Genomic DNA, 27,772 nt, shown 5'->3' with positions numbered 1-27,772 from the left:
ACACTGTGGCAGTGTCCTGATTCTTCAGTTGTGTCTTGACTCTCACAAAAAATACAGTGACAGGTTTAGAAAGATGTTGGGACCAGATGTTGTAGGATTGCCCAAGTGAGTCATGTGTTGCTCATGTTGAATGGTGGGGTTATTGAATCCCAGTGGGTAGGGACACTGATGCAATTGTTAGTTCAGGCTTCCCTCAGGGCCACAGAGCCGTCTTAGCGCTAAGATGATTGTTACTAAAATCTGCGTTTGAGTATTGGAGTAATGACTGTCGTAGTGCTAAGATTGCTTAGTAGAATGCTGTCACCAGGGGCCTAATCCACAAAGCTTTTGTAGTGCTACATTAGCCATAAGTCTATGTTAAAGTATGGGAGTTCTGGTCAACCTAGCGCAATGAATGCTTTGTGGAACAGGCCCCAGGTGCACTTCATTTGCCCTTACCACAGGTTTCAGATGTTATTTAGGAATCACTCTACATTTTAGTTTCAGTTGTCGTTCTGTGTTTATATTATTGGAATATATATATGGCAGTCTATGCCTAAAACAGACCAGTGGCTAAACTTGCCAATTGTTATGGTATATCTGTAGATCTTGTATTCATTCTGACATTTTGAGACTCAGCTGCTATAATGCTGTTTGAGCATGAACACTATCTATTTTTTTGGGGGGGAGATAATGTTTGCAATGTCTTGGCAACAGAAAGCTGTTGACTAATCACACTTGAAACTCAACTGGTTTTGTGGCCCTTGAGTGTTTGGTACATTTACTGGCCCACATCAAGGAATTTTTTGAAACAAAGGGACATGCATCCTACCGAAGATAGCACATGAACTAATATATTTTAAACAAATTTTACATCAAGTGAGAAACCAATATTAGGAATCAAACCCAGGCAATTTGCATGTAGTTTGTTTGTTTATTTGTTGTTTAATGCTGCACTCAGCAATATTCCAGCTATATGACTGCGGTCTGTAAAGAATCAAGTCTGGACCAGACAATCCAGTGATTGACATCATGAGCATCGATCCTCGCAATTGGGATACGATGACATCCATCAACCAAGTCGGTGAGCCTGACCACCCGATTCTGTTGGTCGCCTCTTACAATAAGCATATTTGTATGTAAAACAAACACCCAATCGACTCAGGGCCAACCCATTGCTCTCTTTCCTGGTATTTGTCCTTCACTGCAAGAAGCCTTGGCTCCTGTAGCAGTCAATATAAGCTTCAATTTGTCTTCATTTCCTTCATCTTTGTATTAAATCTGCGATTCAACGAGATCGTCTCATTATCAAAGTCTTTAAGAGATGTAAACCGATGTAGCGCCCTTTAAAGTGAATAGGTTGTGTTTGGGGGAAAACTTTAATTTGCATCAGTGACCATGTTGACATATAAATGACTCGGGTTGACATTTGCTTCGTCACACAACAGAAGTATCCTGCATCTCCTTCATCATCAGCAATGTCCAAGCTGTGCTGATTAGGATTTTGTTACATTGAGGTGGATTGTCTAACAGAATTATCAAATGCTGAAAATAATAATGACATTTTTTGCAACAATTCTTCTCATTTTCGAGGAAGAGATGATGATCTGATAATGCCCTCTCATGCCCACTCAGTATTATATGGAGGGGTGAGGTGAGGTGAAATGGGGTTTAACGTCACGTCCAAGATTATTGCACTTATAAGCGACGTGCATGTACGTGTGTGTGTTTGTGTGGCTGCTTGTACTAGTCCGGACTGATGCCGATTAATAGTGCTAGCTCACTGAGATACCATGCCGCAGTTTAACATGAATACCCCACTCAGACACAGTATACTGACTCCGAGCCGACCAGTCCTTGTTTTAGCCCCTTAATGCCGAGCGCCAGACAGGGTAACAACAAGTACCATCTTTTAACGTCTTTTGGTATGATGCGGCCGGGGATCGAACCCCGGACCTCCCGCTCTCCGGGCGGACGCTCTACCACAAGACCACGGGGGCGGTTTATATGGAGGGAGACATATATAAGCAAGCTCTGCCAGTGCTAATGAACACGATGAATAATTGGACAGATATGATTTTAACCCTTTTGTTACTATTCTTTTCAAATATCAACTTATTTTTGTTGCTCAGTGTCCAATCAGTGTTCTCCCAGAGTGATCTTTTCTCCTTTCTCCGTCTATATCATGTATATATGAAAATCATATCTTGCAAGTTATGATAATAAGAATTGAGATAATATTCAAACACAAAATGATTGCCGTTTACTTGTAGTCTTCTTTTGTCTTCATAATATGGTCTCGGGTTGAAATAAAAACCAATACAACACATACAGTAGAGATTTGAAATACACAAACATTCAATCAATCACAAACTACTTTCACATATACTTTTTGAAACTCTTTCCAAAACGTCCATGGTAGATTTGTTTGTGACACAATTAAGAAATAATCTGGCCTAATAGATTCAAGCATAATGTGATTCTGTAGTTACGGTTGTGTAAACATAACAAATTAATTAATCATCAGTGTAAAGATAAGGTATTCCCGGAGGCTGTACAATTTATCTCAAATCTATGATCAGTTTTAAGTAAAATGTCCTCCAACCAAGCATGGATTGATAAATTTCCATTTAGCTGCTGTTCAATATTGATATTAGGAAATGGTTATTTATCCACAAAGAGAGATTATTTATTTTCCTCTACAAATAGATATAGTGTCTCCATGGCCAGACCTAAATTGAGAATACCAGATATATCTTGGGTTCAATATTTGCTCATGGCGGTCGTACTAGCATGACAACCAAATGTCTTAATTTAGCTCCAGTTTTTGGAAATCCCCTTAACTGTCAATTTACGCTATTGGCTGCCCCAGTCTATGTGCACTTTGTCTGCATAATGCCAAGGAAAATTGATCAAGAGTTATTGGTAGCACCAAATTCTTTGTTAATTGGTTGTCTGACCTTATACCAACCGACTGTAAGTTGGTTATTGCTGATTGGGTGGTGGGATATGTTTCATGTTGTCTGTATTTGCAGGCCACAGGATTAGGTTAGATTCAGTTTCTCCAAGGGAATGGTGCTCTTGCTAATGGCTCAAATGCCTCACCACCTCTGTCATGTTGACAAAGGATCGTCTGAGGGGTCCCAAATGATTCTGCTTTTGTGTGTTTGTTAATGAAGTTGTATCATGTTTATTATATTTCATCCTATGTATATGATGTACATTTGAAAAATCATTATTATCTTTCTTTGGGTGACAATTCTGAAGAGGCAAGTTATGTTCATTTTAATCTTGTTGGTGACTTGGTCAACCTAATATTTTGAATTATTGGTGAAAATGTAGCTCTACCCAGTGTAGTGAGTGAGTGAGTGTGGTTTTACGCCTCTTTTAGCAATATTCCAGCAATATCACGGCGGGGGACACCAGAAATGGGCTTCACACATTGTACCCATGTCGGGATTCGAACCCGGGTCTTCGGCGTGACGATCGAACGCTTTAACCACTAGGCTACCCGACTGCCCCCTACCCAGTGTAGATGTCAAGGAGTGGTACTACATTTTTTTGTTCTACCATGTGAATAATTGTTGTATTAAATATTAGGTTTATATTACTGTGTGTGTGTGTGTGTGTGAATGTGTGAGAGAGAGAAAGCATGTCTGTGTGCGTATTATATACATTTTACTTAATTGTGTCATTTCATTATTAGGCATAGAGGCACATATAAAGCCATACTGTTGGCACTGACGTGATGAACCTGCGTCCCTGAGACGAGGTTGGTATTTATGTGCTTATAGTTGTATGTATATATTGTTATCCCCCGCCGCGCGAAAGCGCGAAGCGGGGGATATAGTATTCACGACCGTCCGTACGTCCGTCCGTACGTCCCACCTGTTTGTTGCCGCGATATCTCAAGAACTAAACACTGGATTGTCTTCATATTTGGAACTATGGTGTATATACAGACTCCGCAGACACCAGTCGGTTTTGGTGACCTTGATCCCATTTTCAAGGTCACAGCAGACAAATCTGCTTTTGGAGTTGGAAAACGGTGTTGCCGCGATATCTCAAGAACTAAACACTGGATTATCTTCATATTTGGAACTATGGTGTATATACAGACTCCGCAGACACCAGTCGGTTTTGGTGACCTTGATCCCATTTTCAAGGTCACAGCAGACAAATCTGCTTTTAGAGTTGGAAAACGGTGTTGCCGCGATATCTCAAGAACTAAACTCTGGATTGTCTTCATATTTGGAATTATGGTGTATATACAGACACCGCAGACACCAGTCGGTTTTGGTGACCTTGACCCCATTTTCAAGGTCACAGCAGGCAAATCTGTTTTTGGAGTTGGAAAACGGTGTTGCCGCGATATCTCAAGAACTAAACACTGGATTGTCTTCATATTTGGAACTATAGTGTATATACAGACTCCGCAGACACCAGTCGGTTTTGGTGACCTTGATCCCATTTTCAAGGTCACAGCAGGCAAATCTGCTTTTGGAGTTGGAAAACGGTGTTGCCGCGATATCTCAAGAACTAAACCTCTCGATTGTCTTCATATTTGGAACTATGGTGTATATACAGACTCCGCAGACACCAGTCGGTTTTGGTGACCTTGACCCCATTTTCAAGGTCACAGCAGGCAAATCTGCTTTTGGAGTTAGAAAACGGTGTTGCCGCGATATCTCAAGAACTAATTGCTGGATTGTCTTCATATTTGGAACTATAGTGTATATACAGACACCGCATACACCTGTCAGATTTGGTGACCTTGACCCCATTTTCAAGGTCACAGCAGGCAAATCTGTTTTTGGAGTTGGAAAACGGTGTTGCCACAATATCTCAAGAACTAATCGCTGGATTGTCTTCATATTTGGTACTATGGTGTATATGGCGGGGGATATTTCGTCACTCTGTGACAAATACTTGTTGTATTTTGAGGTGTATTGTATCATATAAATGGGATTTGTAGCTGTAATATATATAGAGCCGATGGTTGTTCTGATTATATATGCTTAAATTCATGCTCATGGTAACAAGTAAATGTAATATTGTCTAATTATACATGTTATAGATTCTTGTAGTTGTATATTACTAATTCAACCTTATTATATTATGTTTTAGGGAATTATCATCCATAGCCGTATTGTTGTGGGATCTCCATATCCCTGATATGAACAGACAGAATAAATCCCATGAACCCCCAAACAAGTATTCGTCATCATTACCAAGACGTTATACCGCTGTAACAAATATATGACACTTTTTTTAAAGGCCCAAAGAAAGAAGTTTGTGTTTGAGTTAAGTGAATAAAACTGAACATGTTTATCAATCAGAATGAAACATGTGAAACTTGCAATAAGTTTTCTACAATCTGAATCCAGTCCAACTCTAAAAGGACATTCCTGTATGCAGGAACATGGCATGCCAACTGGTGTTAGGGGGAAGCGTGCAAAAACATACGTTATTAGGTCATGTGTGATTGGATAATGTGTCCTGTGCAGGACCTACATATATGTGTGCCAGCATTACATTACATGTTGAATACTATCTGCTTTATCCGATTCAGGATATATGGTAGGGTAATGTATTCCCTATATTTGTGATGAAGAGAGCAAGGGCAATTTTATGTTATATTAGTTCAGACGTTTTCAGATTAAATTAATAATTAATATCACTAACAGGATATGTCACAAATGACAATCTGACCAATGTTAATTTTTACATCATTATTAATGTATCAGTCCTCATCATTACATCATCTTAAACAATAATTTATCAGCTTCATCATCAATTGATGTTCAAACTTAAGCTTGTTTTCAAAAATTGCACACAAATAGAGACAAAATCGTGTCTTGATTCAATTCAGATGAAATAATGCAAACAATTACTTCAGAACCTATAAGGAGTTATAATAAAACTGTCTACGTTAGCTGTCTTAAATTATCCTCCAGAGAGGTGGGGGAAAATTTTATGCAGCCCGACAGAAAAGTTACTAGCCACGGAGGTAGTTATTTTGAACACTGATCCTTGTCATAACCCTATGATGTTAAAAATTGAAGATTTAGGGGCAGTGTCCCCGCTGGCTTTTGAAACTGCCAGTCCTTGTGGACTGGCATCTCTAAAAATTACCAGTCCCCCCTAATTTTTGCCAGTCCCAACTTTCAACAAATAAAAAAACGTATGAAAATGATTTGGTTTTAATTCTTTCAACATCATGCTCAGTGCAAAGATGTCATCTCTGAAGTAAATAGTTAGATCACAAACTTCAGTCACAATTTTTTCTTCTTTTTTTTTTTATATATATATATTTAAAGACGTCACTACAAATGGATATTTATCCTAGAAATAGCCACGGGGAAACCCTGATGGTAACAGACTTGAATATCACCGATGTTTTGTTCAACAACAAAGATTTATAAGGTACTTTATTTGCCGGTCCACATGGACTGGCAGTCACATGAATTACCGGTCCAAGCCTTATTTTACCGATAAAAAAACTGGTAATTACCGGTAAACGGGAACGCTGCAGGGGGTTTCTTATAAGATTCCAAAACTGTAGAAGAAGACATGAAGGACTCCAGGACCTCCCTTGATTTCAAATCCTGTTAATACATCTCCAGGAAAAATTCATTATCTTTATCAAAACATTTTATAATATCAAAATATATTTTCAGAACATCATTATTAACATCAATACATCAACTTCAGTACATCGTACACTCCAGGAATATGTCATCATCTCTATCAAGGTAGTATCAGCAGCAGCTGCACATCATCGATAACACCCCTCAGATGTATGTCCACACTAGACGTGACTATCTATGGTAATCCGTTAGGACTGTCATAGGATGGGGAGTAGATTAACAGCTATAAAACACTATATGAATCGATGTTCAATGTTGTAACTATTTATTTTAATATTGTTAAGTATTGTAGCTGTTTTTTATTCAAAACGATATCGAATTCAATCGAATGCACACCACAAACCTTACGTGAAAACTGCGTTGCATTAGCATTTTTTGTCATTCAAGAGCAAAACGTGTTGACAACACAAGAGCTCAGGATTAATAGGCATATCCTCTCAGAAATAGACACTAAATACTGATTAAATGCCTAACAAAAAGGAGAGTTAAATTTAAGAGGTGATAAATTTCTGAGACCACCAAAGTCCATGACAGATTGTTTGTAATCTGAACAAGTCTGTGCCCACTTTGTGAGGTGCACCAGCTGTGTTCAATACAGGGTTTGTGTAATGCCACAGGCTGGACGAGTGTTTCTTTCCGTAGTGCCCCTCTCTCTGCCTGGTTACTGCTGTCTCTACCCCCCAGGTCATTACAGAGACAGTTTGTTACAGAGACAGTTTGTCCTGTAGCTCTACCCATCAGGTCATTACAGAGACAGTTTGTTCTGTAGCTCTACCCATCAGGTCATTACAGAGACAGTTTGTCCTGTAGCTCTACCCATCAGGTCATTACAGGGACAGTTTGTTCTGTAGCTCTACCCATCAGGTCATTACAGGGACAGTTTGTTCTGTAGCTCTACCCATCAGGTCATTACAGAGACAGTTTGTCCTGTAGCTCTACCCATCAGGTCATTACAGGGACAGTTTGTTCTGAAGCTCTACCCATCAGGTCATTACAGGACAGTTTGTCCTGTAGCTCTACCCATCAGGTCATTGCAGAGACAGTTTGTTCTGTAGCTCTACCCATCAGGTCATTACAGGACAGTTTGTTCTGTAGCTCTACCCATCAGGTCATTACAGGACAGTTTGTTCTGTAGTTCTACCCATCAGGTCATTACAGGACAGTTTGTTCTGTAGTTCTACCCCCCCAGGTCATTGCAGAGACAGTTTGTTCTGTAGTTCTACCCCCCCAGGTCATTACAGAGACAGTTTGTCCTGTAGCTCTACCCATCAGGTCATTACAGAGACAGTTTGTTCTGTCGCTCTACCCATCATGTCATTACAGGGACAGTTTGTTCTGTAGCTCTACTCATCAGGTCATTACAGGACAGTTTGTTCTGTAGTTCTACCCCCCCAGGTCATTGCAGAGACAGTTTGTTCTGTAGTTCTACCCCCCCCAGGTCATTGCAGAGACAGTTTGTTCTGTAGCTCTACCCATCAGGTCATTACAGAGACAGTTTGTCCTGTAGCTCTACTCATCAGGTCATTGCAGAGACAGTTTGTCCTGTAGCTCTACCCATCAGGTCATTACAGGGACAGTTTGTTCTGTAGCTCTACCCATCAGGTCATTACAGGGACAGTTTGTCCTGTAGCTCTACCCATCAGGTCATTACAGAGACAGTTTGTTCTGTAGCTCTACTCATCAGGTCATTACAGGGACAGTTTGTCCTGTAGCTCTACCCATCAGGTCATTACAGGGACAGTTTGTCCTGTAGCTCTACCCATCAGGTCATTACAGAGACAGTTTGCTCTGTAGCTCTACCCATCAGGTCATTACAGGGACAGTTTGTTCTGTGGCTCTACCCATCAGGTCATTACAGGGACAGTTTGTTCTGTAGCTCTACCCATCAGGTCATTACAGGACAGTTTGTTCTGTAGCTCTACCCATCAGGTCATTACAGAGATAGTTTGTCCTGTAGCTCTACCCCCCAGGTCATTACAGAGACAGTTTGCTCTGTAGCTCTACCCATCAGGTCATTACAGGGACAGTTTGTTCTGTAGCTCTACTCATCAGGTAATTACAGAGACAGTTTGTTCTGTAGCTCTACTCATCAGGTAATTACAGAGACAGTTTGTCCTGTAGCTCTACCCATCAGGTCATTACAGGGACAGTTTGTTCTGAAGCTCTATCCCCCAGGTCATTACAGGGACAGTTTGTTCTGTAGTTCTACTCATCAGGTCATTACAGAGACAGTTTGTTCTGTAGTTCTACCCATCAGGTCATTACCGAGACAGTTTGTCCTGTAGCTCTACCCATCAGGTCATTACAGGGACAGTTTATTCTGAAGCTCTACCCCCCAGGTCATTACAGAGACAGTTTGTTCTGTAGTTCTACCCATCCGGTCATTACAGAGATAGTTTGTCCTGTAGCTCTACCCATCAGGTCATTACAGGGACAGTTTGTTCTGTAGCTCTACTCATCAGGTCATTACAGAGACAGTTTGTCCTGTAGCTCTACCCATCAGGTCATTACAGGGACAGTTTGTTCTGAAGCTCTACCCATCAGGTCATTACAGGGACAGTTTGTTCTGTAGCTCTACCCATCAGGTCATTACAGGGACAGTTTGTTCTGAAGCTCTACCCATCAGGTCATTACAGGGACAGTTTGTTCTGTAGTTCTACCCATCAGGTCATTACAGGACAGTTTGTCCTGTAGCTCTACCCATCAGGTCATTACAGGGACAGTTTGTTCTGTAGTTCTACCCATCAGGTCATTACAGGACAGTTTGTCCTGTAGCTCTACCCATCAGGTCATTACAGGGACAGTTTGTTCTGTAGCTCTACTCATCAGGTCATTACAGAGACAGTTTGTTCTGTAGTTCTACCCCCCCCCCCCCCCCCAGGTCATTGCAGAGACAGTTTGTCCTGTAGTTCTACCCCCCCCAGGTCATTACAGAGACAGTTTGTTCTGTAGTTCTACCCCCCCAGGTCATTGCAGAGACAGTTTGTCCTGTAGCTCTACCCATCAGGTCATTACAGAGACAGTTTGTTCTGTAGTTCTACCCCCCCAGGTCATTGCAGAGACAGTTTGTCCTGTAGCTCTACCCATCAGGTCATTACAGGGACAGTTTGTCCTGTAGCTCTACCCATCAGGTCATTACAGGGACAGTTTGTCCTGTAGCTCTACCCATCAGGTCATTACAGAGCCAGTTTGTTCTGTAGCTCTACCCATCAGGTCATTACAGAGACAGTTTGTCCTGTAGCTCTACCCATCAGGTCATTACAGGGACAGTTTGTCCTGTAGCTCTACCCATCAGGTCATTACAGGGACAGTTTGTCCTGTAGCTCTACCCATCAGGTCATTACAGGACAGTTTGTTCTGTAGCTCTACCCATCAGGTCATTACAGGGACAGTTTGTTCTGTAGCTCTACCCATCAGGTCATTACAGACACTGATCTGTAGATCTGTTCTACCAGGTTATTATGTACGTGCAGTTGAACTTTTAGGTATTTGAAAAGCCAATTTGTTCTGTATTTTTTGCTCATTATGCTCTGGTAATAGTCATATTTCAAATATCTCAAAATCCTTGTTTACGTCTATATTTTTGTTATTTGACACTGATGCATGTATACACAAGTATAACTTTTTCAGATTGTTTCCTCTTAGAAGTATGTGTCCCATGCAAGCATTCTTTATCAATGAAGTCAAGCTGAGCCACACAGGTGAGCCACAGGCCATGCCCGTTAAGGATACTGTTGTTACTATTAACAGCTTATCTGGACCAACACGCAAGATGTGAAAAATATCTTACTGTCGGTCATATGCCAAACATGGTATTAAATTTAAACATTATTCTTTCAGAAAGTGTTTAAAAGGCTTTCATGTGTAAATTACCAGCCTGAATCCATCTTGTCAACATGCGCCCATTATATTAACCACTGCAGTATCGTGTTTGTTCTTCGAACAAGATTAGAAGATTTAATTAGGCTCAAGCAGACTCAGAATATTTCAAAGTTGCTTTCCATGGGAAAAACATGATGGATATTCCTGACTATTCATCTTGGGGCAAGATAACCTATCTTCCCCAGGGCTTCTGTTGTTCTCTGGGCTTGCCTTTTGAAGACAACATTGTAATCATTAAATTGAAAAGAATAACATGGAGGAATCCTAATCTGATTCACGCTACCAACAGGAAGTCAACAGGCTCATGGGACGACCTTCACCTAGGCTTTTTAATCTCACAGGAACAAAACTATTGATTACTTGCAGAAGGTACTTGAAGATTGTTATTGTCAGACTTCATATCGGATGTTACTGTTATTTGACTGTTGATGATGACAATTAAAACGAAGTATTTCTGGAACAAATGTACAATGTAGTCTTAGCATTCTCCAGGGGGGCTCTGAAGTCGCTGGGTTGTATATGACATTTGCTATTTAAGCTTACAATATTATGTCAGTCACCACTCCCATGGAATTAGACCCATGAAGATTCTGGGGTAGAAAAGGTCTTCAGCAACCCATGCTTGCCGTAAAAGGTGACTATGCTTGTCGTAAAAGGCGACTAACGGGATCGGGTGGTCATGCTCGCTGACTTGGTTGATGCATGTCATCGATCCCAATTGCGTGGATCAATGCTCATGATATTAATCACTGGATTGTCTGGTCCAGACTCGATTATTTACAGACCGCCGTCATATAGCTGGAATATTGCTGAGTGCGGCTTTTAACAACAAACCAACCAACTCCCATGGAATTAGAACTGTATGAACACGTCTCTCCTCTTTGATAATGATTGAGCATGATATTTCAATTTATTTATGATTCAATGTCACCTCATTCTTGTTTATCCAGTGTATTAGATATTCATTTTATCATGATAAATACCCAGGACCAGTAGCTACCATGTACCATGGCTTTGTTTAGAGTGCAGAAGTGTTTCAGAGAAGGAGATGGTGACATCTTCTGTGTTAACAGTTGGGTCGAGTCTCTAAGGTAATGATTATTAGTTTTAGTCATAATTCCTAGATCACTGAAACAATAAGAACAAGTTTCCCTAGAAAAAACTGGTGTCTTACTCAGTGTTTGAAATAAAACATATTATTGGACTGCCATCAGGCCATACGGGCCCAACACAAGATCTACCCACCACAGGCCTACCAGCAGGTGCTTGTTTGAAACGCTGGTCCTACTGTCTGCTACTAGATGTGCGTATTATAAGGATATGATTACTATACATCCATGGACTTACCACTCAGTAGAGACTTTGAGCAAGGCTAGGGTTGAGCGTCTGTATCATTATAGAATGGAGATGAGACAAGTTGGATCATTGAGTGTGTAGTCACTTGTGAGCATGCTAAATATGTTTCTTCTGTTCTGTGTTAAATTTGACTTTGGTGACAGCTAAAACATGCCCGGTTCAGATGAACAATTGAGGCTGTATGGGAACAAAACAAAGAGTTATTTAGCTGTCTTACTCTCTTGTCATGATAACCTGATAATAAGCTGTGTCTGCATGCCAGAGAGGTCAATAAGGGAATTTACAAGAATTTGGGGAGTGTGGCCCAAAAATGATATGCATTGAGGGTCATCTATTGTTCACACAACACACTAAAAAACACAAGCACACAAGAACTTCCGAGTCCTCAATATGTACACTGTAATGACCGTATAATTTCACCTCTACCTTTTATCACTATTGTTGCCCCAATTTCCATGATGGGGAATAAGTGAGCATGCTGTACATGCTGATGACAATGTATCATCCCAGCTGTCTAAAGGTTGAATCCACTTTTTTTTACAGTTGTAGATGTAACTCATTGTCAAAATCGTATCCAAGCATCCTCATAAAATTAATAACTGCAGACAATTGACCACGAAGTTGTCTTCGGCTTCTTTCTCTTTCTTTGTATGTCTGTCTGCGTGACTCTCGCTGTCTCTCTGGCGGGGGCGGTGGGGTAGCCTAGTGGTTAAAGTGTTCATGTCATGCTGAAGGCCTGGGTTCGATTCCCCACATGGGGTACTATGTGTTTAGCCAATTTCTGGTGTCCCCCGCTGTGATATTGCTGGAAAATTGCTCAAAGTGGGGTAAAACCACACTCACTCACTCTGTCTCTGTGTTCTGTCATGCTGTCTGTCTGTGTCTGACTGTCTCTTTGACTCTGTCTCTTTGTGTCTGTCTGTCACTCTCTGTGTCTGTCTGTCACTCTCTGTGTCTGAGGCTCTGTCATCCTGTCTCTCTGTCACTCTGGCTCTCAATCCCGACATGGAACAGTGAGTGAGTTAAGTTTTAAGTCACATCGGCAATATTGCAGCCATACCGTGATCCGACATGGAACAGGACTTAAAATAGCGAAAGACACATGACCAAAATTTAATCATTAATGGTAACTTTCCTTCAATGTTATAATAACATTGTTGCCAAGTGTAAATTGGCTTATGTTAAAGCTACAAGACAGTACAGATACTTTAGGATTAACATGGCAAGCTTTAGGAATTAGCAACAATTGATAACAATTAAGTGACTAAGAAGTTACAGTAACTATTAGATTCTGGACATTTAGATGGCATGGCTACATGGTGATTTGACCTTTTAAGATGAGTGTTACTTTGGTTTGTTTGTTTGTTTGTTGTTTAACGCCGCATTCAGCAATGTTCCAGCTATATGACGGCGGTCTGTCAATAATCGAGTCTGGACTAGACAATCTAGTGATTGATATCATGAGCATCGATCCATGCAATTGGGATCGATGACATGCATCAACCAAGTCAGCGAGCCTGACCACCCGATCCTGTTAGTCGCCTTTTACGACAAGCATAGTCGCCCTCAATCCCTGATGAATTTGTTACCATGACAGCAGCATCAGGAGTGTTTCCCAATAACGGAGCCCTCAATGGCTTCCGACTTGGTTTAACACCTGTGTTGCTTTACATAGATCACAGTACGTGGCGTTATCACATTGACTTATCACATGTTAATGTAATGTCAGTGCAAACATATTAGGTAAGGGACTTAACATGATACAGTGTTCAGTTTGTAAGTTTCTCTAATAATACATATTCATCTGTAAACGTACAAACATTACATTTATAAAAGTCTCTTCTTAAACTTATTGTGATGATGACGTTAATGTGTATTATCAGGGGTAGATTTAACAACAAATATGTATGTAGCCAGCAGGGCTTGCTCCTTTTGAAAGGTGAGGTGAGGTGAGGTGAAATTGGGTTTAACGTCGCGTCCAAGATTATTGCACTTATTTAGCGACGTGCATGCACGTGTATGTGTGTGTGTGGCTGCTTGTACTAGTCCGGACTGATGCCGATTTATAGTGCTAGCTCACTGAGATACCATGCAGCAGTTTAACATGAATACCCCACTCAGACACAGTATACTGACTCCGAGCCGACCAGTCCTTGTTTTAGCCCCTTAATGCCGAGCGCCAGACAGGGTAACAACAAGTACCATCTTTTAACGTCTTTTTGTATGACGCGGCCCGGGATCGAACCCTGGACCTTCCGCTCTCCGGGCGGACGCTCTACCACAAGACCACGGAGGCGGTCTCCCTTTTGAAAGTTACTGGCCCTTCTCCAAACTAGCTGGCCTGTAACTAAATGGCTCTGAAAAATTTAGAATTACTCACCCCTAAAACGTTTTTTTTCCTGCACTTTGAGATTATATCTTGGCTTTCACTTGCCTTATTTCATGGCGATTTATGAGCAAATAAATAGGTTGTTGTACACAACATTACAAAATGGCGACCAGTTGTCATTCTACCGAGATAGTTCAATAAAAAAAAATAAAGTGTACACAAAGAAGGGGTGAAATTTTGATTAGCCAGATGGGCCATTAACTTTACGTTTCAGCAATTAAGTCCTTTTGATTTTAGTTGACCACAGGACAAAGGGCCAGCAGTTAAATGGACCCCTGTATTATAAGATATTACATTCATTAACAGTATCATTTGACGAAATAATAGCACAGCGGTACCTAATTACATGTATATCAAAGTCAGTAAAAGTGCACTTTCTCCCAGGAGTCAATATTACCCATCCTCTTGGTGGGGTTTATCTACAGAGACTTTGGGCGACCTTGACCTTTCTTTGAAGTGAAACTGGATCAGGTGAAGTGAATGGTAAAATGTCTAGGAGGGATGTGAAGAATATGCCGATATTTCCAGTCCCAAACACTAGCCCATATGGTACACATGCTTCCTCTCTGAGCATGTATATATCATGTATATATACATTCTGATATGTATCAATACTCACTGTCTTGAACGTTTATGCAGAACATATACCATGTCAGTAACATACTGGCAGAGTTTGTCAAATATATTCATAGAAAAGTGCACACAGATGGTGGAAGAATGTTTTCTTTGAGAAGTGTTTTGTGTTTTGTTGCAACCTCAGCGAGTCTCTGTCATATGCAGTGAATCTGGGCACATCTGTCATATTCAACTAATCTAGCCGCACAAGTTTATGATTGCCTGCTAGGCCGTGGCTTGTAGAATGTTTCTTGGTCAAGTGGAATATAGAAAGCCACTAGCATTATGACTATAGCCCTGCAGTCAACTTCTATCACCCTGAAAACTATAACATCCTCAGTGACAGCAAATTTGGTGCTTAATCTCTTCAGCATGTTCAGTCACACCATCGAGTAGTTTGTGATATATATACCACATATTTCAAACGGAATGAGTTTGTTTGCTGTTATTTGATTGGTTGAAACATACTGTTAAATGTGGTTGGAACCCAGGTATATTCTAGACAATTTCGCAGTATATTTTCAGCTTGGCAAAATGGATACCACATTAATAAAATATTTAGTTTCAGCAATATTTATCGTAACCTTTTTTTCTACATTCAACTAACCAGGTGGGTTAAGCTGTTCAGAAGCATATGACTTTAACCACTGTATAGTGATATTATCGCATTCCAGAGTGACGTCACATCTCAAAAACAAAAATTCAGACAAAATCAAAAACAATTGCCCTCCAGATAACTGCTCATTCAATGTTTGATGTATAGATGATTTTCCATTAATGGCTGTTACTTCACTTGGCATGTATTTATATTACAGGAAGTGTGTACATAGCTGCTTGCAGACAGCTATAGCATATTACATTTAGATGTAGTCTGCAGAAATGTGTAAATGTGTTCTTGGTTCTTAATGTGATATTTGCTCCATATGGCATCCTCCTCAGATGATGCAATGAGCAATGAGTTAGTACAAACACAATGACAAGATAAACAAACTTGTCTTGTTAATGTCACGATGATCTTCGCTCAATGTAGATATTGCAGAATAAGCGATGTCATAAATGGACCAGAAGTTGCTGAATCAGCTTGATTGTGAATGCTGCTAAATCTTCTAGATCCTGAACAACTTAGATGTTGCTTTGTAGCTTAGAATTTGCTGAATCAGCTAGATCCTTTATGGCCTGGATGTTACTGAATCAGCTAGATCCTGAATGGCCTGGATGTTGCTGATTCAGCTAGATCCTTTATGGCCTGGATGTTGCTGATTCAGCTAGATCCTTTATGGCCTGGATGTTGCTGATTCAGCTAGATCCTTTATGGCCTGGATGTTGCTGAATCAGCTAGATCCTGAATGGCCTGGATGTTGCTGATTCAGCTAGATCCTTTATGGCCTGGATGTTGCTGATTCAGCTAGATCCTTTATGGCCTGGATGTTGCTGAATCAGCTAGATCCTTTATGGCCTGGATGTTGCTGAATAAGCTAGATCCTTTATGGCCTGGATGTTGCTGAATAAGCTAGATCCTTTATGGCCTGGATGTTGCTGAATCAGCTAGATCCTTTATGGCCTGGATGTTGCTGAATCAGCTAGATCCTTTATGGCCTGGATGTTGCTGATTCAGCTAGATCCTTTATGGCCTGGATGTTGCTGAATCAGGTAGATACTGAATGATCTGGATGTTGCTGAATCAGCTAGATCCTGAATAGCCTGGATGTTGCTGGATCAGTTAGTTCCCGAATGGCCTGGATGTTGCTGAATCAGCTAGTTCCCGAATGGCCTGGATGTTGCTGGATCAGCTAGTTCCCGAATAGCCTGGATGTTGCTGAATCAGCTAGATCCTGAATGGCCTGGATGTTGCTGAATCAGCTAGTTCCCGAATGGCCTGGATGTTGCTGGATCAGCTAGATCCTGAATGGCCTGGATGTTGCTGAATCAGCTAGTTCCCGAATGGCGTGGATGTTGCTGAATCAGCTAGATCCTGAATGGCCTGGATGTTGCTGAATCAGTTAGATCCTGAACATGCTGAATGGCCTGGATGTTGCTGAATCAGGTAGTTCCTGAATGGCCTGGATGTTGCTGGATCAGCTAGATCCTGAATGGCCTGGATGTTGCTGAATCAGCTAGATCCTGAATGGCCTGGATGTTGCTGAATCAGCTAGTTCCCGAATGGCCTGGATGTTGCTGAATCACCTAGTTCCTGAATGGCGTGGATGTTGCTGAATCAGCTAGGTCCTGAATGGCCTGGATGTTGCTGAATCAGCTAGATCCTGAATGGCCTGGATGTTGCTGAATCAGCTAGATCCTGAATGGCCTGGATGTTGCTGAATCAGCTAGTTCCTGAATGGCCTGGATGTTGCTGAATCAGCTAGTTCCCGAATGGCCTGGATGTTGCTGAATCACCTAGTTCCTGAATGGCCTGGATGTTCCTGAATCAGCTAGATCCTGAATGGCCTGGATGTTGCTGAATCAGCTAGATCCTGAATGGCCTGAATGTTGCTGAATCAGCTAGATCCTGAATGGCCTGGATGTTGCTGAATCAGCTAGATCCTGAATGGCCTGGATGTTGCTAAATCAGCGAGATCCTGAATGGCCTGGATGTTGCTGAATCAGCTAGTTCCTGAATGGCCTGGATGTTGCTGAATCAGCTAGATCCTGAATGGCCTGGATGTTGCTGAATCAGCTAGATCCTTTATGGCCTGGATGTTGCTGAATCAGCTAGTTCCTGAATGGCCTGGATGTTGCCGAATCAGCTAGATCCTGAATGGCCTGGATGTTGCTGAATCAGCTAGTTCCCGAATGGCCTGGATGTTGCTGAATCACCAAGTTCCTGAATGGCCTGGATGTTGCTGAATCAGCTAGATCCTGAATGGCCTGGATGTTGCTGAATCAGCTAGATCCTGAATGGCCTGGATGTTGCTGAATCAGCTAGATCCTGAATGGCCTGGATGTTGCTGAATCAGCTAGTTCCTGAATGGCCTGGATGTTGCTGAATCAGCTAGTTCCTGAATGGCCTGGATGTTGCTGAATCAGCTAGTTCCCGAATGGCCTGGATGTTGCTGAATCAGCTAGATCCTGAATGGCCTGGATGTTGCCGAATCAGCTAGATCCTGAATGGCCTGGATGTTGCTGAATCAGCTAGATCCTGAACATGCTGAATGGCCTGGATGTTGCTGAATCAGCTAGATCCTGAACATGCTGAATGGCCTGGATGTTGCTGAATCAGCTAGATCCTGAATGGCCTGGATGTTGCTGAATCAGCTAGATCCTGAATGGCCTGGATGTTGCTGAATCAGCTAGATCCTGAACATGCTGAATGGCCTGGATGTTGCTGAATCAGCTAGATCCTGAATGGCCTGGATGTTGCTGAATCAGCTAGATCCTGAATGGCGTGGATGTTGCTAAATCACCTAGTTCCTGAATGGCCTGGATGTTGCTGAATCAGCTAGATCCTGAATGGCCTGGATGTTGCTGAATCAGCTAGATCCTTTATGGCCTGGATGTTGCTGAATCAGGTAGAAACTGAATGGCCTGGATGTTGCTAAATCAGCTAGATCCTGAATGGCCTGGATGTTGCTGGATCAGCTAGATCCTGAATGGCCTGGATGTTGCTGGATCAGCTAGATCCTGAATGGCCTGGATGTTGCTGAATCAGGTAGAAACTGAATGGCCTGGATGTTGCTAAATCAGCTAGATCCTGAATGGCCTGGATGTTGCTGGATCAGCTAGATCCTGAATGGCCTGGATGTTGCTGGATCAGCTAGATCCTGAATGGCCTGGATGTTGCTGAATATGAATATACATGGTAAGATGTGATATGCTGCCCACCCTGGCTCCTGTTCCAGCCTAAACATGCAGCCTGTCGTTGACTATATACATTATGCAAGCTGATGATTTGAAGGAAAGGAACTGGCTGACCTCTAACATTTGCTTCCCATTGTCTCAGTCAGATGTTTTGGTTCACCAAAGTTCATTTTCAGGTTCGCTATTTTTCCTCACTCATATTCAAAATTGCCCCAACTGATGACAGTTATATTTTGAAATCAAATCCAACTCATTTTACATGTGTTGCTTTCTATGTGTGATAAATGTTCATGAATTACTGAGAAATTATTTTCATTTACAAAAATAACTCAAATCAAATCAGTCCCAAGATTCATTTTAAACCAATTTATCTTGAACATAGAAGGAATATGGCTTTGTCTGTTAAATATGCTCTTGATGGAAATCAATAAGAGTTTCTTCACTTTCTCAAAATTCCCAAATATCGCAACTATAACTGTGCTGACAAGTTGGCATGTGGGGTTTTATTTGAACTTCATGTGATTTAGAATTGAGACATATTATCCACAGATTATCATCTTCTTATTTGAAACGTGTCAACGTGTCAAATGTGTCAACTCTGATTAATCAATCATGTTACAGTCCTTTTCAGAATTGGACACTTCAACCTGACTATAATCTTTTATAGCTAAAATGGATAGAATTATCATTAAACCGCCCGCACGTTATCAGAAATGAGCGGGCCAATGTAACTTGATAATGCCCTCATATTACTTGACGACGGGCCATTATCACGCCCGTTGTTAGGTGACGTCATAGGGTTGAGAAAATGACGTCACGTATTATAGTGACGTCATCTGGTTTGTTCTATGACGTTTCCATATTTGTAAAATGTGGTCAGTGACATTCGTGTTGATTGCAGTAAATGTTTCAAAACCGATATTGTTGTTTCTTTTTATTTGATAACAAATTCCATCCATTTTAGCTATAATAACGGTAAGGCTCTTTTTCAGGGCATTATCATTTGCAGAAGCCCTCGGTCTTTTCAACTGCCCTCCTTCGTCGGGCAGTTAATGAAAAACCTCAGGCTTCTGCAAATGATAATGCCCTGAAAAATAGCGTTACCCTTATAATAATGTCACTCCACTTGCACTGATAACTCAACATTTGTTGGATGGCCCAAAGAACTTGGAGTTTACCAGGTTTCAATGATTAATTTTTGCAGTGATTAAGGCACCAGGGATCATTTGACTAAGAATCACCTTCCTGAACTTGCACAATAGACAGCATCCACATAATGAAATGCTATAGAATATTATTAACACAGGAGTTATGGTTGAGATATGCATCAAGGGTTAAGGGGGCAATTCACTCTCCTGATGTTGATAGTGAGCTGTTTAGTTGGCTCTAGATTCAAAGACCTCCGTGGCCCCAGGACCCTCCTTAATTCAAACACTGCAGATTGTGATGCTGTTCCACATAAAGGGTGTTCCTTGGGTCTTTCTGGGGTATTTGAATCTAGGGACAGGTAACTCAGGTCTGGTGGGTACTGTGTAGGACCCGGGTACCAACAGGACTACCCAGACCTGTGTTTAGCTTTGTGGTATATTGTTTCATGACAAAAATTATCTATAACTCCATGGTTAAACTAAAGTCACTTGTGTTTCTTTTTTACTTATTAATGCATCCATTCATACTGACTTCCATATGTTTGAGTGAAGATAAAGCTGCAGTCAATTTCAGTGAATCCAAGACCAGATTTTTTAATTTGTATATCTAAATACTTTTTGCCAGGGCTCTGGCAATACCATTCTCAGTCAGACATTTTGTACTAAACTCTTGAGACGTACAGTGGGTACCTGGGTAGGATCGGGTAATAGGGTGTCAGGTACCTGGGTAGTAAATTTGGACTCGTCCCAGTCCTACCTGGAACCCCCAAATTCTTTAACTTTTAACGTTAGGGTTATGACAAGGGCCCCTTGACTTTCGTGCTTAATTTCAACAGTGTGATGGCAAATACATGCTCAGTTGCCCTGAAACACAACAATAAGAAACATCGCTCTGTTGTAGAATGCATTAATGATGCAGACAGCTAATAATGTAGTCACTGGTTGAAGAACAATGTTGGTCTTAAATCAGTTCCTATTGCCTCACATTCTCTTTAAGCTCCAGAAATAAATATTGCCCGCTACTGAATTGTACAAGGAAACTCATGTATCAAGTAGATTTACTGGACTTTTTTTTTAATCTTTCTGGTTGCCATGGTTACAGGATTATTTCCAACAACTAATTCATCTGTTCCTGTATTTGCAGATCGGTTTCCTCCCAAACAAAATGGAGTGGAGATATTTCATCAATACGAGAACATAGTACCAGAGATTTTTCATGAAAAGAAACGTATTGCCGGAACGTATGAAAAGGTAAGACACGAACAACGACATTGATTGCTCTGTGCTGTTCTGCACAACATGATTCCCTCATGGGACCCTTGGCCATTTGTAAGATGGATCACTTTATGTAAAACAAAACTGTTTGACTGGTTGGATGGAAGAGGGTAGAAATTGACCACATTGCAAAATATTTTCATCAACAGAAGCAGAAATATGTGTAGGAAATATGTGGTGTAGTTGGTAAATGGGAAATGTAGCTGTTTGTGTTTATTGGTGGGATTTAGTATCAGGGAATGTAGCTATCAGGGCTGGGACGGGCAACTCGGGTACTCGGGTCAGGTGGGTACTGAGTAGGACCTGGGCACCCACAGGACTACCCGGACCCATCACGTGATATATTGTTGAATGACAAAAATTATGTAGAACTCAATGGTTACATTGCGCGTTGGAATTTCTGTCTGACTATGAACGCATTCCTTCTGACTTTTATGTGTTTGAATAAAGGAAAAGCTTCAGTCAACTTCAGTTTATGCATGACCAGATCGTTATATACTGTATCCAAATACATTTAGCCAGGGCTACAGTCAAACTAGTCCCAATCAGATAGTTCGTACCCAACTCTTGAGACCTTCAGTGGGTACCCAGGTAGGGTAGGGTAATAGGGGGGTGGGTACCCAGGTAGTAAATTTGGACTCGTCCCAGCCCTCTTGCTGTATGTGTTTATAGATGGGATTTAGTATCAGAAAATGTAGGCATATTTGTTTGTTTGTTGCATTTGTAAGCATAGAAAATGATTTATGTATCTGGAATTGGAGCCATTATTGGTTTCCATGGATTGTTATGTGCCTATATAACATCAAGGGTCAACGGCCTGTCTAGTCATCCCTACTTACTCATTGACACTTGATATCATTGAAGTATTGTGCAAATGCAGGCACTTCAATGTTAGGATGCATCCTGTTTCTGTTCTGTCTGTGTTATTTCATACAACAGGGCCATCCTGTTATCTGTTGTCAGTAGAATAATAAATTATTACATGTAGCTTCTTAGGTTATGCAGGCGGTGCATGCTTAGAGAGGGTTAATATCTATGTACATTTTCTAATGCTGACATACCAATTATGTGAATATCGCCATTTGAAACAATGTACGGCTGATGCTGGATGATGAATGACAGGAACAGAGAGTGCTATCATACAACTGTTTGCCCAATTCCTGATTCTAGTCTATCTTGTCATGGTTGAGGAAACTTTTCGAGAGGCATCTGGATCAGCCCCTTTTCACTGCTCCAATTGTAAGAATGTCTTTTTATCCCCCGCCGCGCGAAAGCGCGAAGCGGGGGATATAGTATTCACGACCGTCCGTACGTCCCACCTGTTTGTTGCCACGATATCTCAAGAACTAAACACTGGATTGTCTTCATATTTGGAACTATGGTGTATATACAGACTCCGCAGACACCAGTCGGTTTTGGAGACCTTGACCCCATTTTCAAGGTCACAGCAGGCAAATCTGCTTTTAGAGTTGGAAAACGGTGTTGCCGCGATATCTCAAGAACTAAACACTGGATTGTCTTCATATTTGGAACTATGGTGTATATACAGACTCCGCAGGCAGACACCAGTCGGTTTTGGTGACCTTGATCCCATTTTCAAGGTCACAGCAGACAAATCTGCTTTTAGAGTTGGAAAACGGTGTTGCCGCGATATCTCAAGAACTAAACACTGGATTGTCTTCATATTTGGAACTATGGTGTATATACAGACTCCGCAGACACCAGTCGGTTTTGGTGACCTTGATCCCATTTTAAAGGTCACAGCAGGCAGATCTGCTTTTAGAGTTGGAAAACGGTGTTGCCGCGATATCTCAAGAACTAAACACTGGATTGTCTTCATATTTGGAACTATGGTGTATATACAGACACCGCAGACACCAGTCGGTTTTGGTGACCTTGACCCCATTGTCAAGGTCACAGCAGGCAAATCTGCTTTTGGAGTTAGAAAACGGTGTTGCCGCGATATCTCAAGAACTAATCGCTGGATTGTCTTCATATTTGGAACTATAGTGTATATACAGACACCGCATACACCTGTCAGATTTGGTGACCTTGACCCCATTTTCAAGGTCACAGCAGGCAAATCTGTTTTTGGAGTTGGAAAACGGTGTTGCCACAATATCTCAAGAACTAATCGCTGGATTGTCTTCATATTTGGTAGTATGGTGTACAGGCGGGGGATATTTCGTCACTCTGTGACAAATACTTGTTTAGATAGAGGTATGGCAGGAGCAAATAAATAGTCCATGTATAAAGGATTTATGTCTTTCCTCATAACAGTTCTTATCCTGTCCATTGAAGAACATAACAAGTTCTTCTGTTCACTGCTGTGCAGGTGCCCCTTTCTGTCCTCATTTGCTTTTGTTTGTTTGTTTGTTGTTTGAAGCCGCACTCAGCAATATTCCAGTGATATCACGGTGATCTGTAAATAATCAAGTCTGGACTAGATAATCCAGTGATTGACATCATAAGCATCGATCTACGCAATTGGGATACGATGACATGCATCAGCCAAGTCAGCGAGCCTGACCACCCAATCCCGTTAGTCGCTTCTTTAGACCAGCATAGTCGCCTTTTACAGCAAGCATTGGTTGCTGAAGACCTATTCTACCCTGGATGTCACTGTCCTCATTTGAAGAGGTACCCTAAAGGCATACAGTGGAGCGCTCCCACGCATTCCCATTTCTGGGTTTAATGCGACAACTTTCAAACTGGCATGTGTTTTTGTTCACTTTTTCACAATGGGAGCATCAGGTGCCAACCCTAAGGTACACATTTAGTAATGCTGGTTCTGCCTCTGTCAGTGTATCTGATCCGAAGAATATAGAAAGCTTGCCCTTTCTGAATTTTCTGAATAGCTGAATTGGTATATATTTACAGACCGTATAACAATACATACTATTTTCACAAGTGAGCTCTGTTCCAAGTTAGTCCTTTGGCTCCAATTCAAAAGTGTTGGTGCTTTTGTAAGTTGGGGTGGAAGTGTCCCCAGCACTCCATTGCTAGTCGTATAAGGCGACTACATCGGGAACCTGTTGTGATTCGGGGTTAGAAGTATGAGAGGCGACTTAATGGATTGTATGGTTCAGCTCAGTGCCTTCGTTTATTGGCAATGGAGATTTGCTCATAATATTAATCACTGGATTCTCTGGCCCAGGCTCAATTATTTTCAGGCTGCTATATAGCTAGAATATTGCTGCGTGTGGCGTTAAACAAAAAAAAAACCACACGATACTATACACACTGTGTAAGGTTGATTTGTCAAGTAAAGCCCATATGATAGGTGTGATGAAGCATGCACATGGAGTGTTGTACAAGGTCCTTGCTCTTATGGAAGTAATTAGGTTAGTAGTTAACAGCACAACTAATTCACATCTAAGTGGATAAATGGGAAGAAAAGGCATCTGGTCTTATCAAGAACTCGTGGATTTAAATGCTAGTGTTTATGAGGCATGTTGATGCCAATTGAAGCCACATGACCAGTGTAAATAACCCAAGGGCAGAATCTTATCACATTACATGAGATAATTTATAAATAATAACCCTTTCCCATTTGCTGACTAGAAATGTGACAAAGTGGAAGATAATTTGTGACCTTTGCTTCAATGAAGTGTTTAGGCTTGAATCACCACCAGGGGATCTCGTTTCAACTTAATTGTCATGTTAATGAGAAGTGTGTTTCAATTAGCCGTCTCTGTACAATGGGACATACTATCTTATCAAGGGAATGGTTGGGGTACTCTGAAGAAACCAAGGCATGGGATAAGAGAATTACAAGGTTCATAATCAGTCCCTAGGGTCATTTGGTTGGAAAAGTCACATAACTTTTGTCCTTTTATCTGTTGCATGTTGTTTTCTTTGAAATTGATAAACTAAGGTCAAATTAATTATCATGAGTGTCTGAAGTACAAGGTCATCATCACTTGATGTTATTAGACAAGAATATTTTTGCATTTATATAAAGTAGAATAAGGCAAGATTGAGACTTCTTGCTCACTGCTCCAATAAGCAAGTTTGTTTGTTTTGTGTGTTTGTTGTTTAACGCCGCACACAGCAATTTTCCAGCGGTCTGTAATTAACCGTGTCTGGGCCAGACAATCCAGTGATTGACATCATGAGCATCGATCCACGCATTTGGGATACGATGACATGCATCAACCTGCACATGCCTAGTTTGGAAGATTGCAGTCCGTGTATTTTAGTGCAGCCGTTTCCATGTTTTAGGCAGTATGCTCTCAGATTTATTATGCTGTTTCTTAGGGTTTGGTTACGTTCTCATTGTTTTATGCTGCCGATTCCTTGTGTATTGTCGACATATGACAGTTTTTTATTGCAGTCTGCCAGATTTCATTGGTAGGCCTGAAGACAATTCTATGAATTATCTTGCCATTTGTTTTTTGTTAGTCTTTAACTTGTCAGGGTGTTGATAGTCGGTGATTTAAAATTCTACAGATTCCTTCATATTGGTATACACACACAAATATTTGTAGCCAAGTCAAGAAGAACATCAACCAAATTTTCTGATTGCCGACTTCTAATCGTGTGGTTTCAGGGGTCATTAGTTTGTATCTAGCAGTCAGCTTCATTCCACACCGCTATTGAGGATACTGCTTCTACACAGCTAGGATGACACCTCATTGTATAACAGAGTTGGGTCTCAGAAATATTTTTCTAATAACCACAGCTCCAGATAACTTTTTGAGCAATTGAGTTTTTACTCGGAGGGTTCTATTTTAATTTGGTTATTACATTTTTCATTGGGTAACCAATACTTTTTCACTCATCTGTTCATCACTCTATTGGATTTTCCCCAAATTGAGTAAGCATTTTGAGATTTAAAAAAATTAAATAATGTTTTAGATTTATATAACGGTTCTAAATATAGGCTTGACTTGGAAAGTAAATTAGCTCAAAAATTTGTTGTACGCATGCTGAAAAAGCTTCATTGGGAATTTATGCATGCTGTTTTCAAACAATTGAGTTTTTTGTTTAATGCATGTGTTTCTGTACGCAAGTTAATTAAAAGTAATTGGGTTTTGAATAGTTTTGTGGGGTATTTTACACAAATATCTGTAGCTCTGAATAACAGTTTAGTTTTTATTCTAATTTCAGTTTTTCTTATCAGCTTATCTATAAACCAACCAATAATGAACAAAAGATCCAGGATACGTTATATATGATCGGTGTCATATCACAGGCTGACTGTTCGTGACATTGATATCATTAACTGTTATCAACCTCCATGCAGCGATACACTGACATGTTTCGTCCGCTTGTCCTTATAATGATAACTTAAAAGAAATGGCAAGTTTCTGCTAGTCCTTATGGTACCTCAACTGTGGGGTAGTTTGGCAAGGACTATAGGACTGGTGCCAATTTCTATTGCTGTGCATTTGTCTTGCATGCAAAGATATGACGTTCCATGAATTATGTATCAAAAGTACTATAAATGCATGCTTAGAGCATTAGAGACCTGGGCCAATAGCTGTTGTATTAATTGTTTTTACACTAACTGGGGAAAAGCTTGGTAGGATTGAGTGCTGGTCATTGAGTGCCTGTTTCCCACAAGAATACACATCGGAGTTCGCTCCTCCATCTTTGACATGAAGACTAACCAACTGGACTCTACTACTACTGAGAGACTTCCTAAACCTTGCCAGGTGTAGCTGTGTTACTCGTATGTGTCTGGAGGATCCAGGCATCAGTGCTAATTATTGATTGGTAATTTCACCAAGGTCCATAAACATGACTTGTCCAGCTTCCTGGTTCCAAGCTTGACCATAAACTTTGGAACTTTTGGGCTTCTTTCCATTAAGTGGCCCCAGGTGGCCATAGCAACAAAACATTTCTGTGCATGGTTCAGTCCCATAGTCATCTAGGATCAGCTGATATACTGTTTAATGCAGGCTTTTCTACCACGTTAAGCTGACATGACGTGAAATGGCTGATATACGCCTGTTTGATGTGGCGTTAAGCAAAAGTCACTCACTCACCCACATGAAGCATGCATGCTGTGATATATATATACTGTTTAATGTGGTGTTAAACCAACCTCGCTCACACACCCACTGTTTAGCTGAAGGTACCAGCACACTGCATGGTGGATATGACACATTGCATTTGTGCCATGAAGTAAAGATCCGGGGTAGAAAAGGTCTTCAGCAAGCCATGCTTGCCCTAAATGGCAACTGTGCTTGTCATAACAGGCGACTAACGGTATCAAGTGGTCAGGCTCGCTGACTTGGTTGATGCATGTCATCGTATCCCAATTGCGTGGATTGGAGCTCCTGATGTCAATCACTGGATTGATTATTTACAGACCGCCGTCATATAGCTTGAATATTGCTGAGTGCTGCATTAATGCAAACGCATGCATGCAAACATGTTGCATTTACCATCATATCATCAACATATGCCAACTCATAAACTCAAGTGTTTACTGTTACTGGTGACTTAGTTTCAGAAGAATAATCTCTGTGCCATTTTAATTCATTTTCACAAACTGGTGAAGAATTTTTCCGTTTCATAAGATTGATAACTCAATAACTTGCCAAGTCCCTGTAGTTCCCCTAAAAGATTTTGCTTGTAGCTCTTAGTTCTGATTTCGTTGTTGACTTTTAATGAACTCCTGATGTCATTATAAACAGTGTCGTTAATGTGGTTTGTGCAGCGCATAAACACTG

General features: G+C 41.0%; 1 protein-coding gene across 2 annotated transcripts in view; it reads left to right on the top strand.

The window, feature by feature from the left end:
* LOC124151713 (disintegrin and metalloproteinase domain-containing protein 9-like) overlaps positions 1 to 27,772 on the top strand; it is a 122,165-nt gene that overhangs the window by 10,525 nt on the left and 83,868 nt on the right. For both annotated transcript variants that reach the window (XM_046524306.2, XM_046524305.2), the window contains exon 2: positions 20,959 to 21,065. In XM_046524306.2, the coding sequence (XP_046380262.2) occupies positions 20,959 to 21,065 (107 nt within the window). The remainder of the gene's footprint in view (positions 1 to 20,958; positions 21,066 to 27,772) is intronic.

This window comes from Haliotis rufescens, unplaced genomic scaffold (assembly GCF_023055435.1).
Source record: "Haliotis rufescens isolate VD_foot unplaced genomic scaffold, xgHalRufe1.0.p SCAF_64, whole genome shotgun sequence".
Taxonomy (NCBI): Eukaryota; Metazoa; Mollusca; class Gastropoda; order Lepetellida; family Haliotidae; genus Haliotis; species Haliotis rufescens.
The sequence above is the reverse complement of the archived record's forward strand: the minus strand, read 5'-3'. Positions and strand labels throughout refer to the sequence as shown.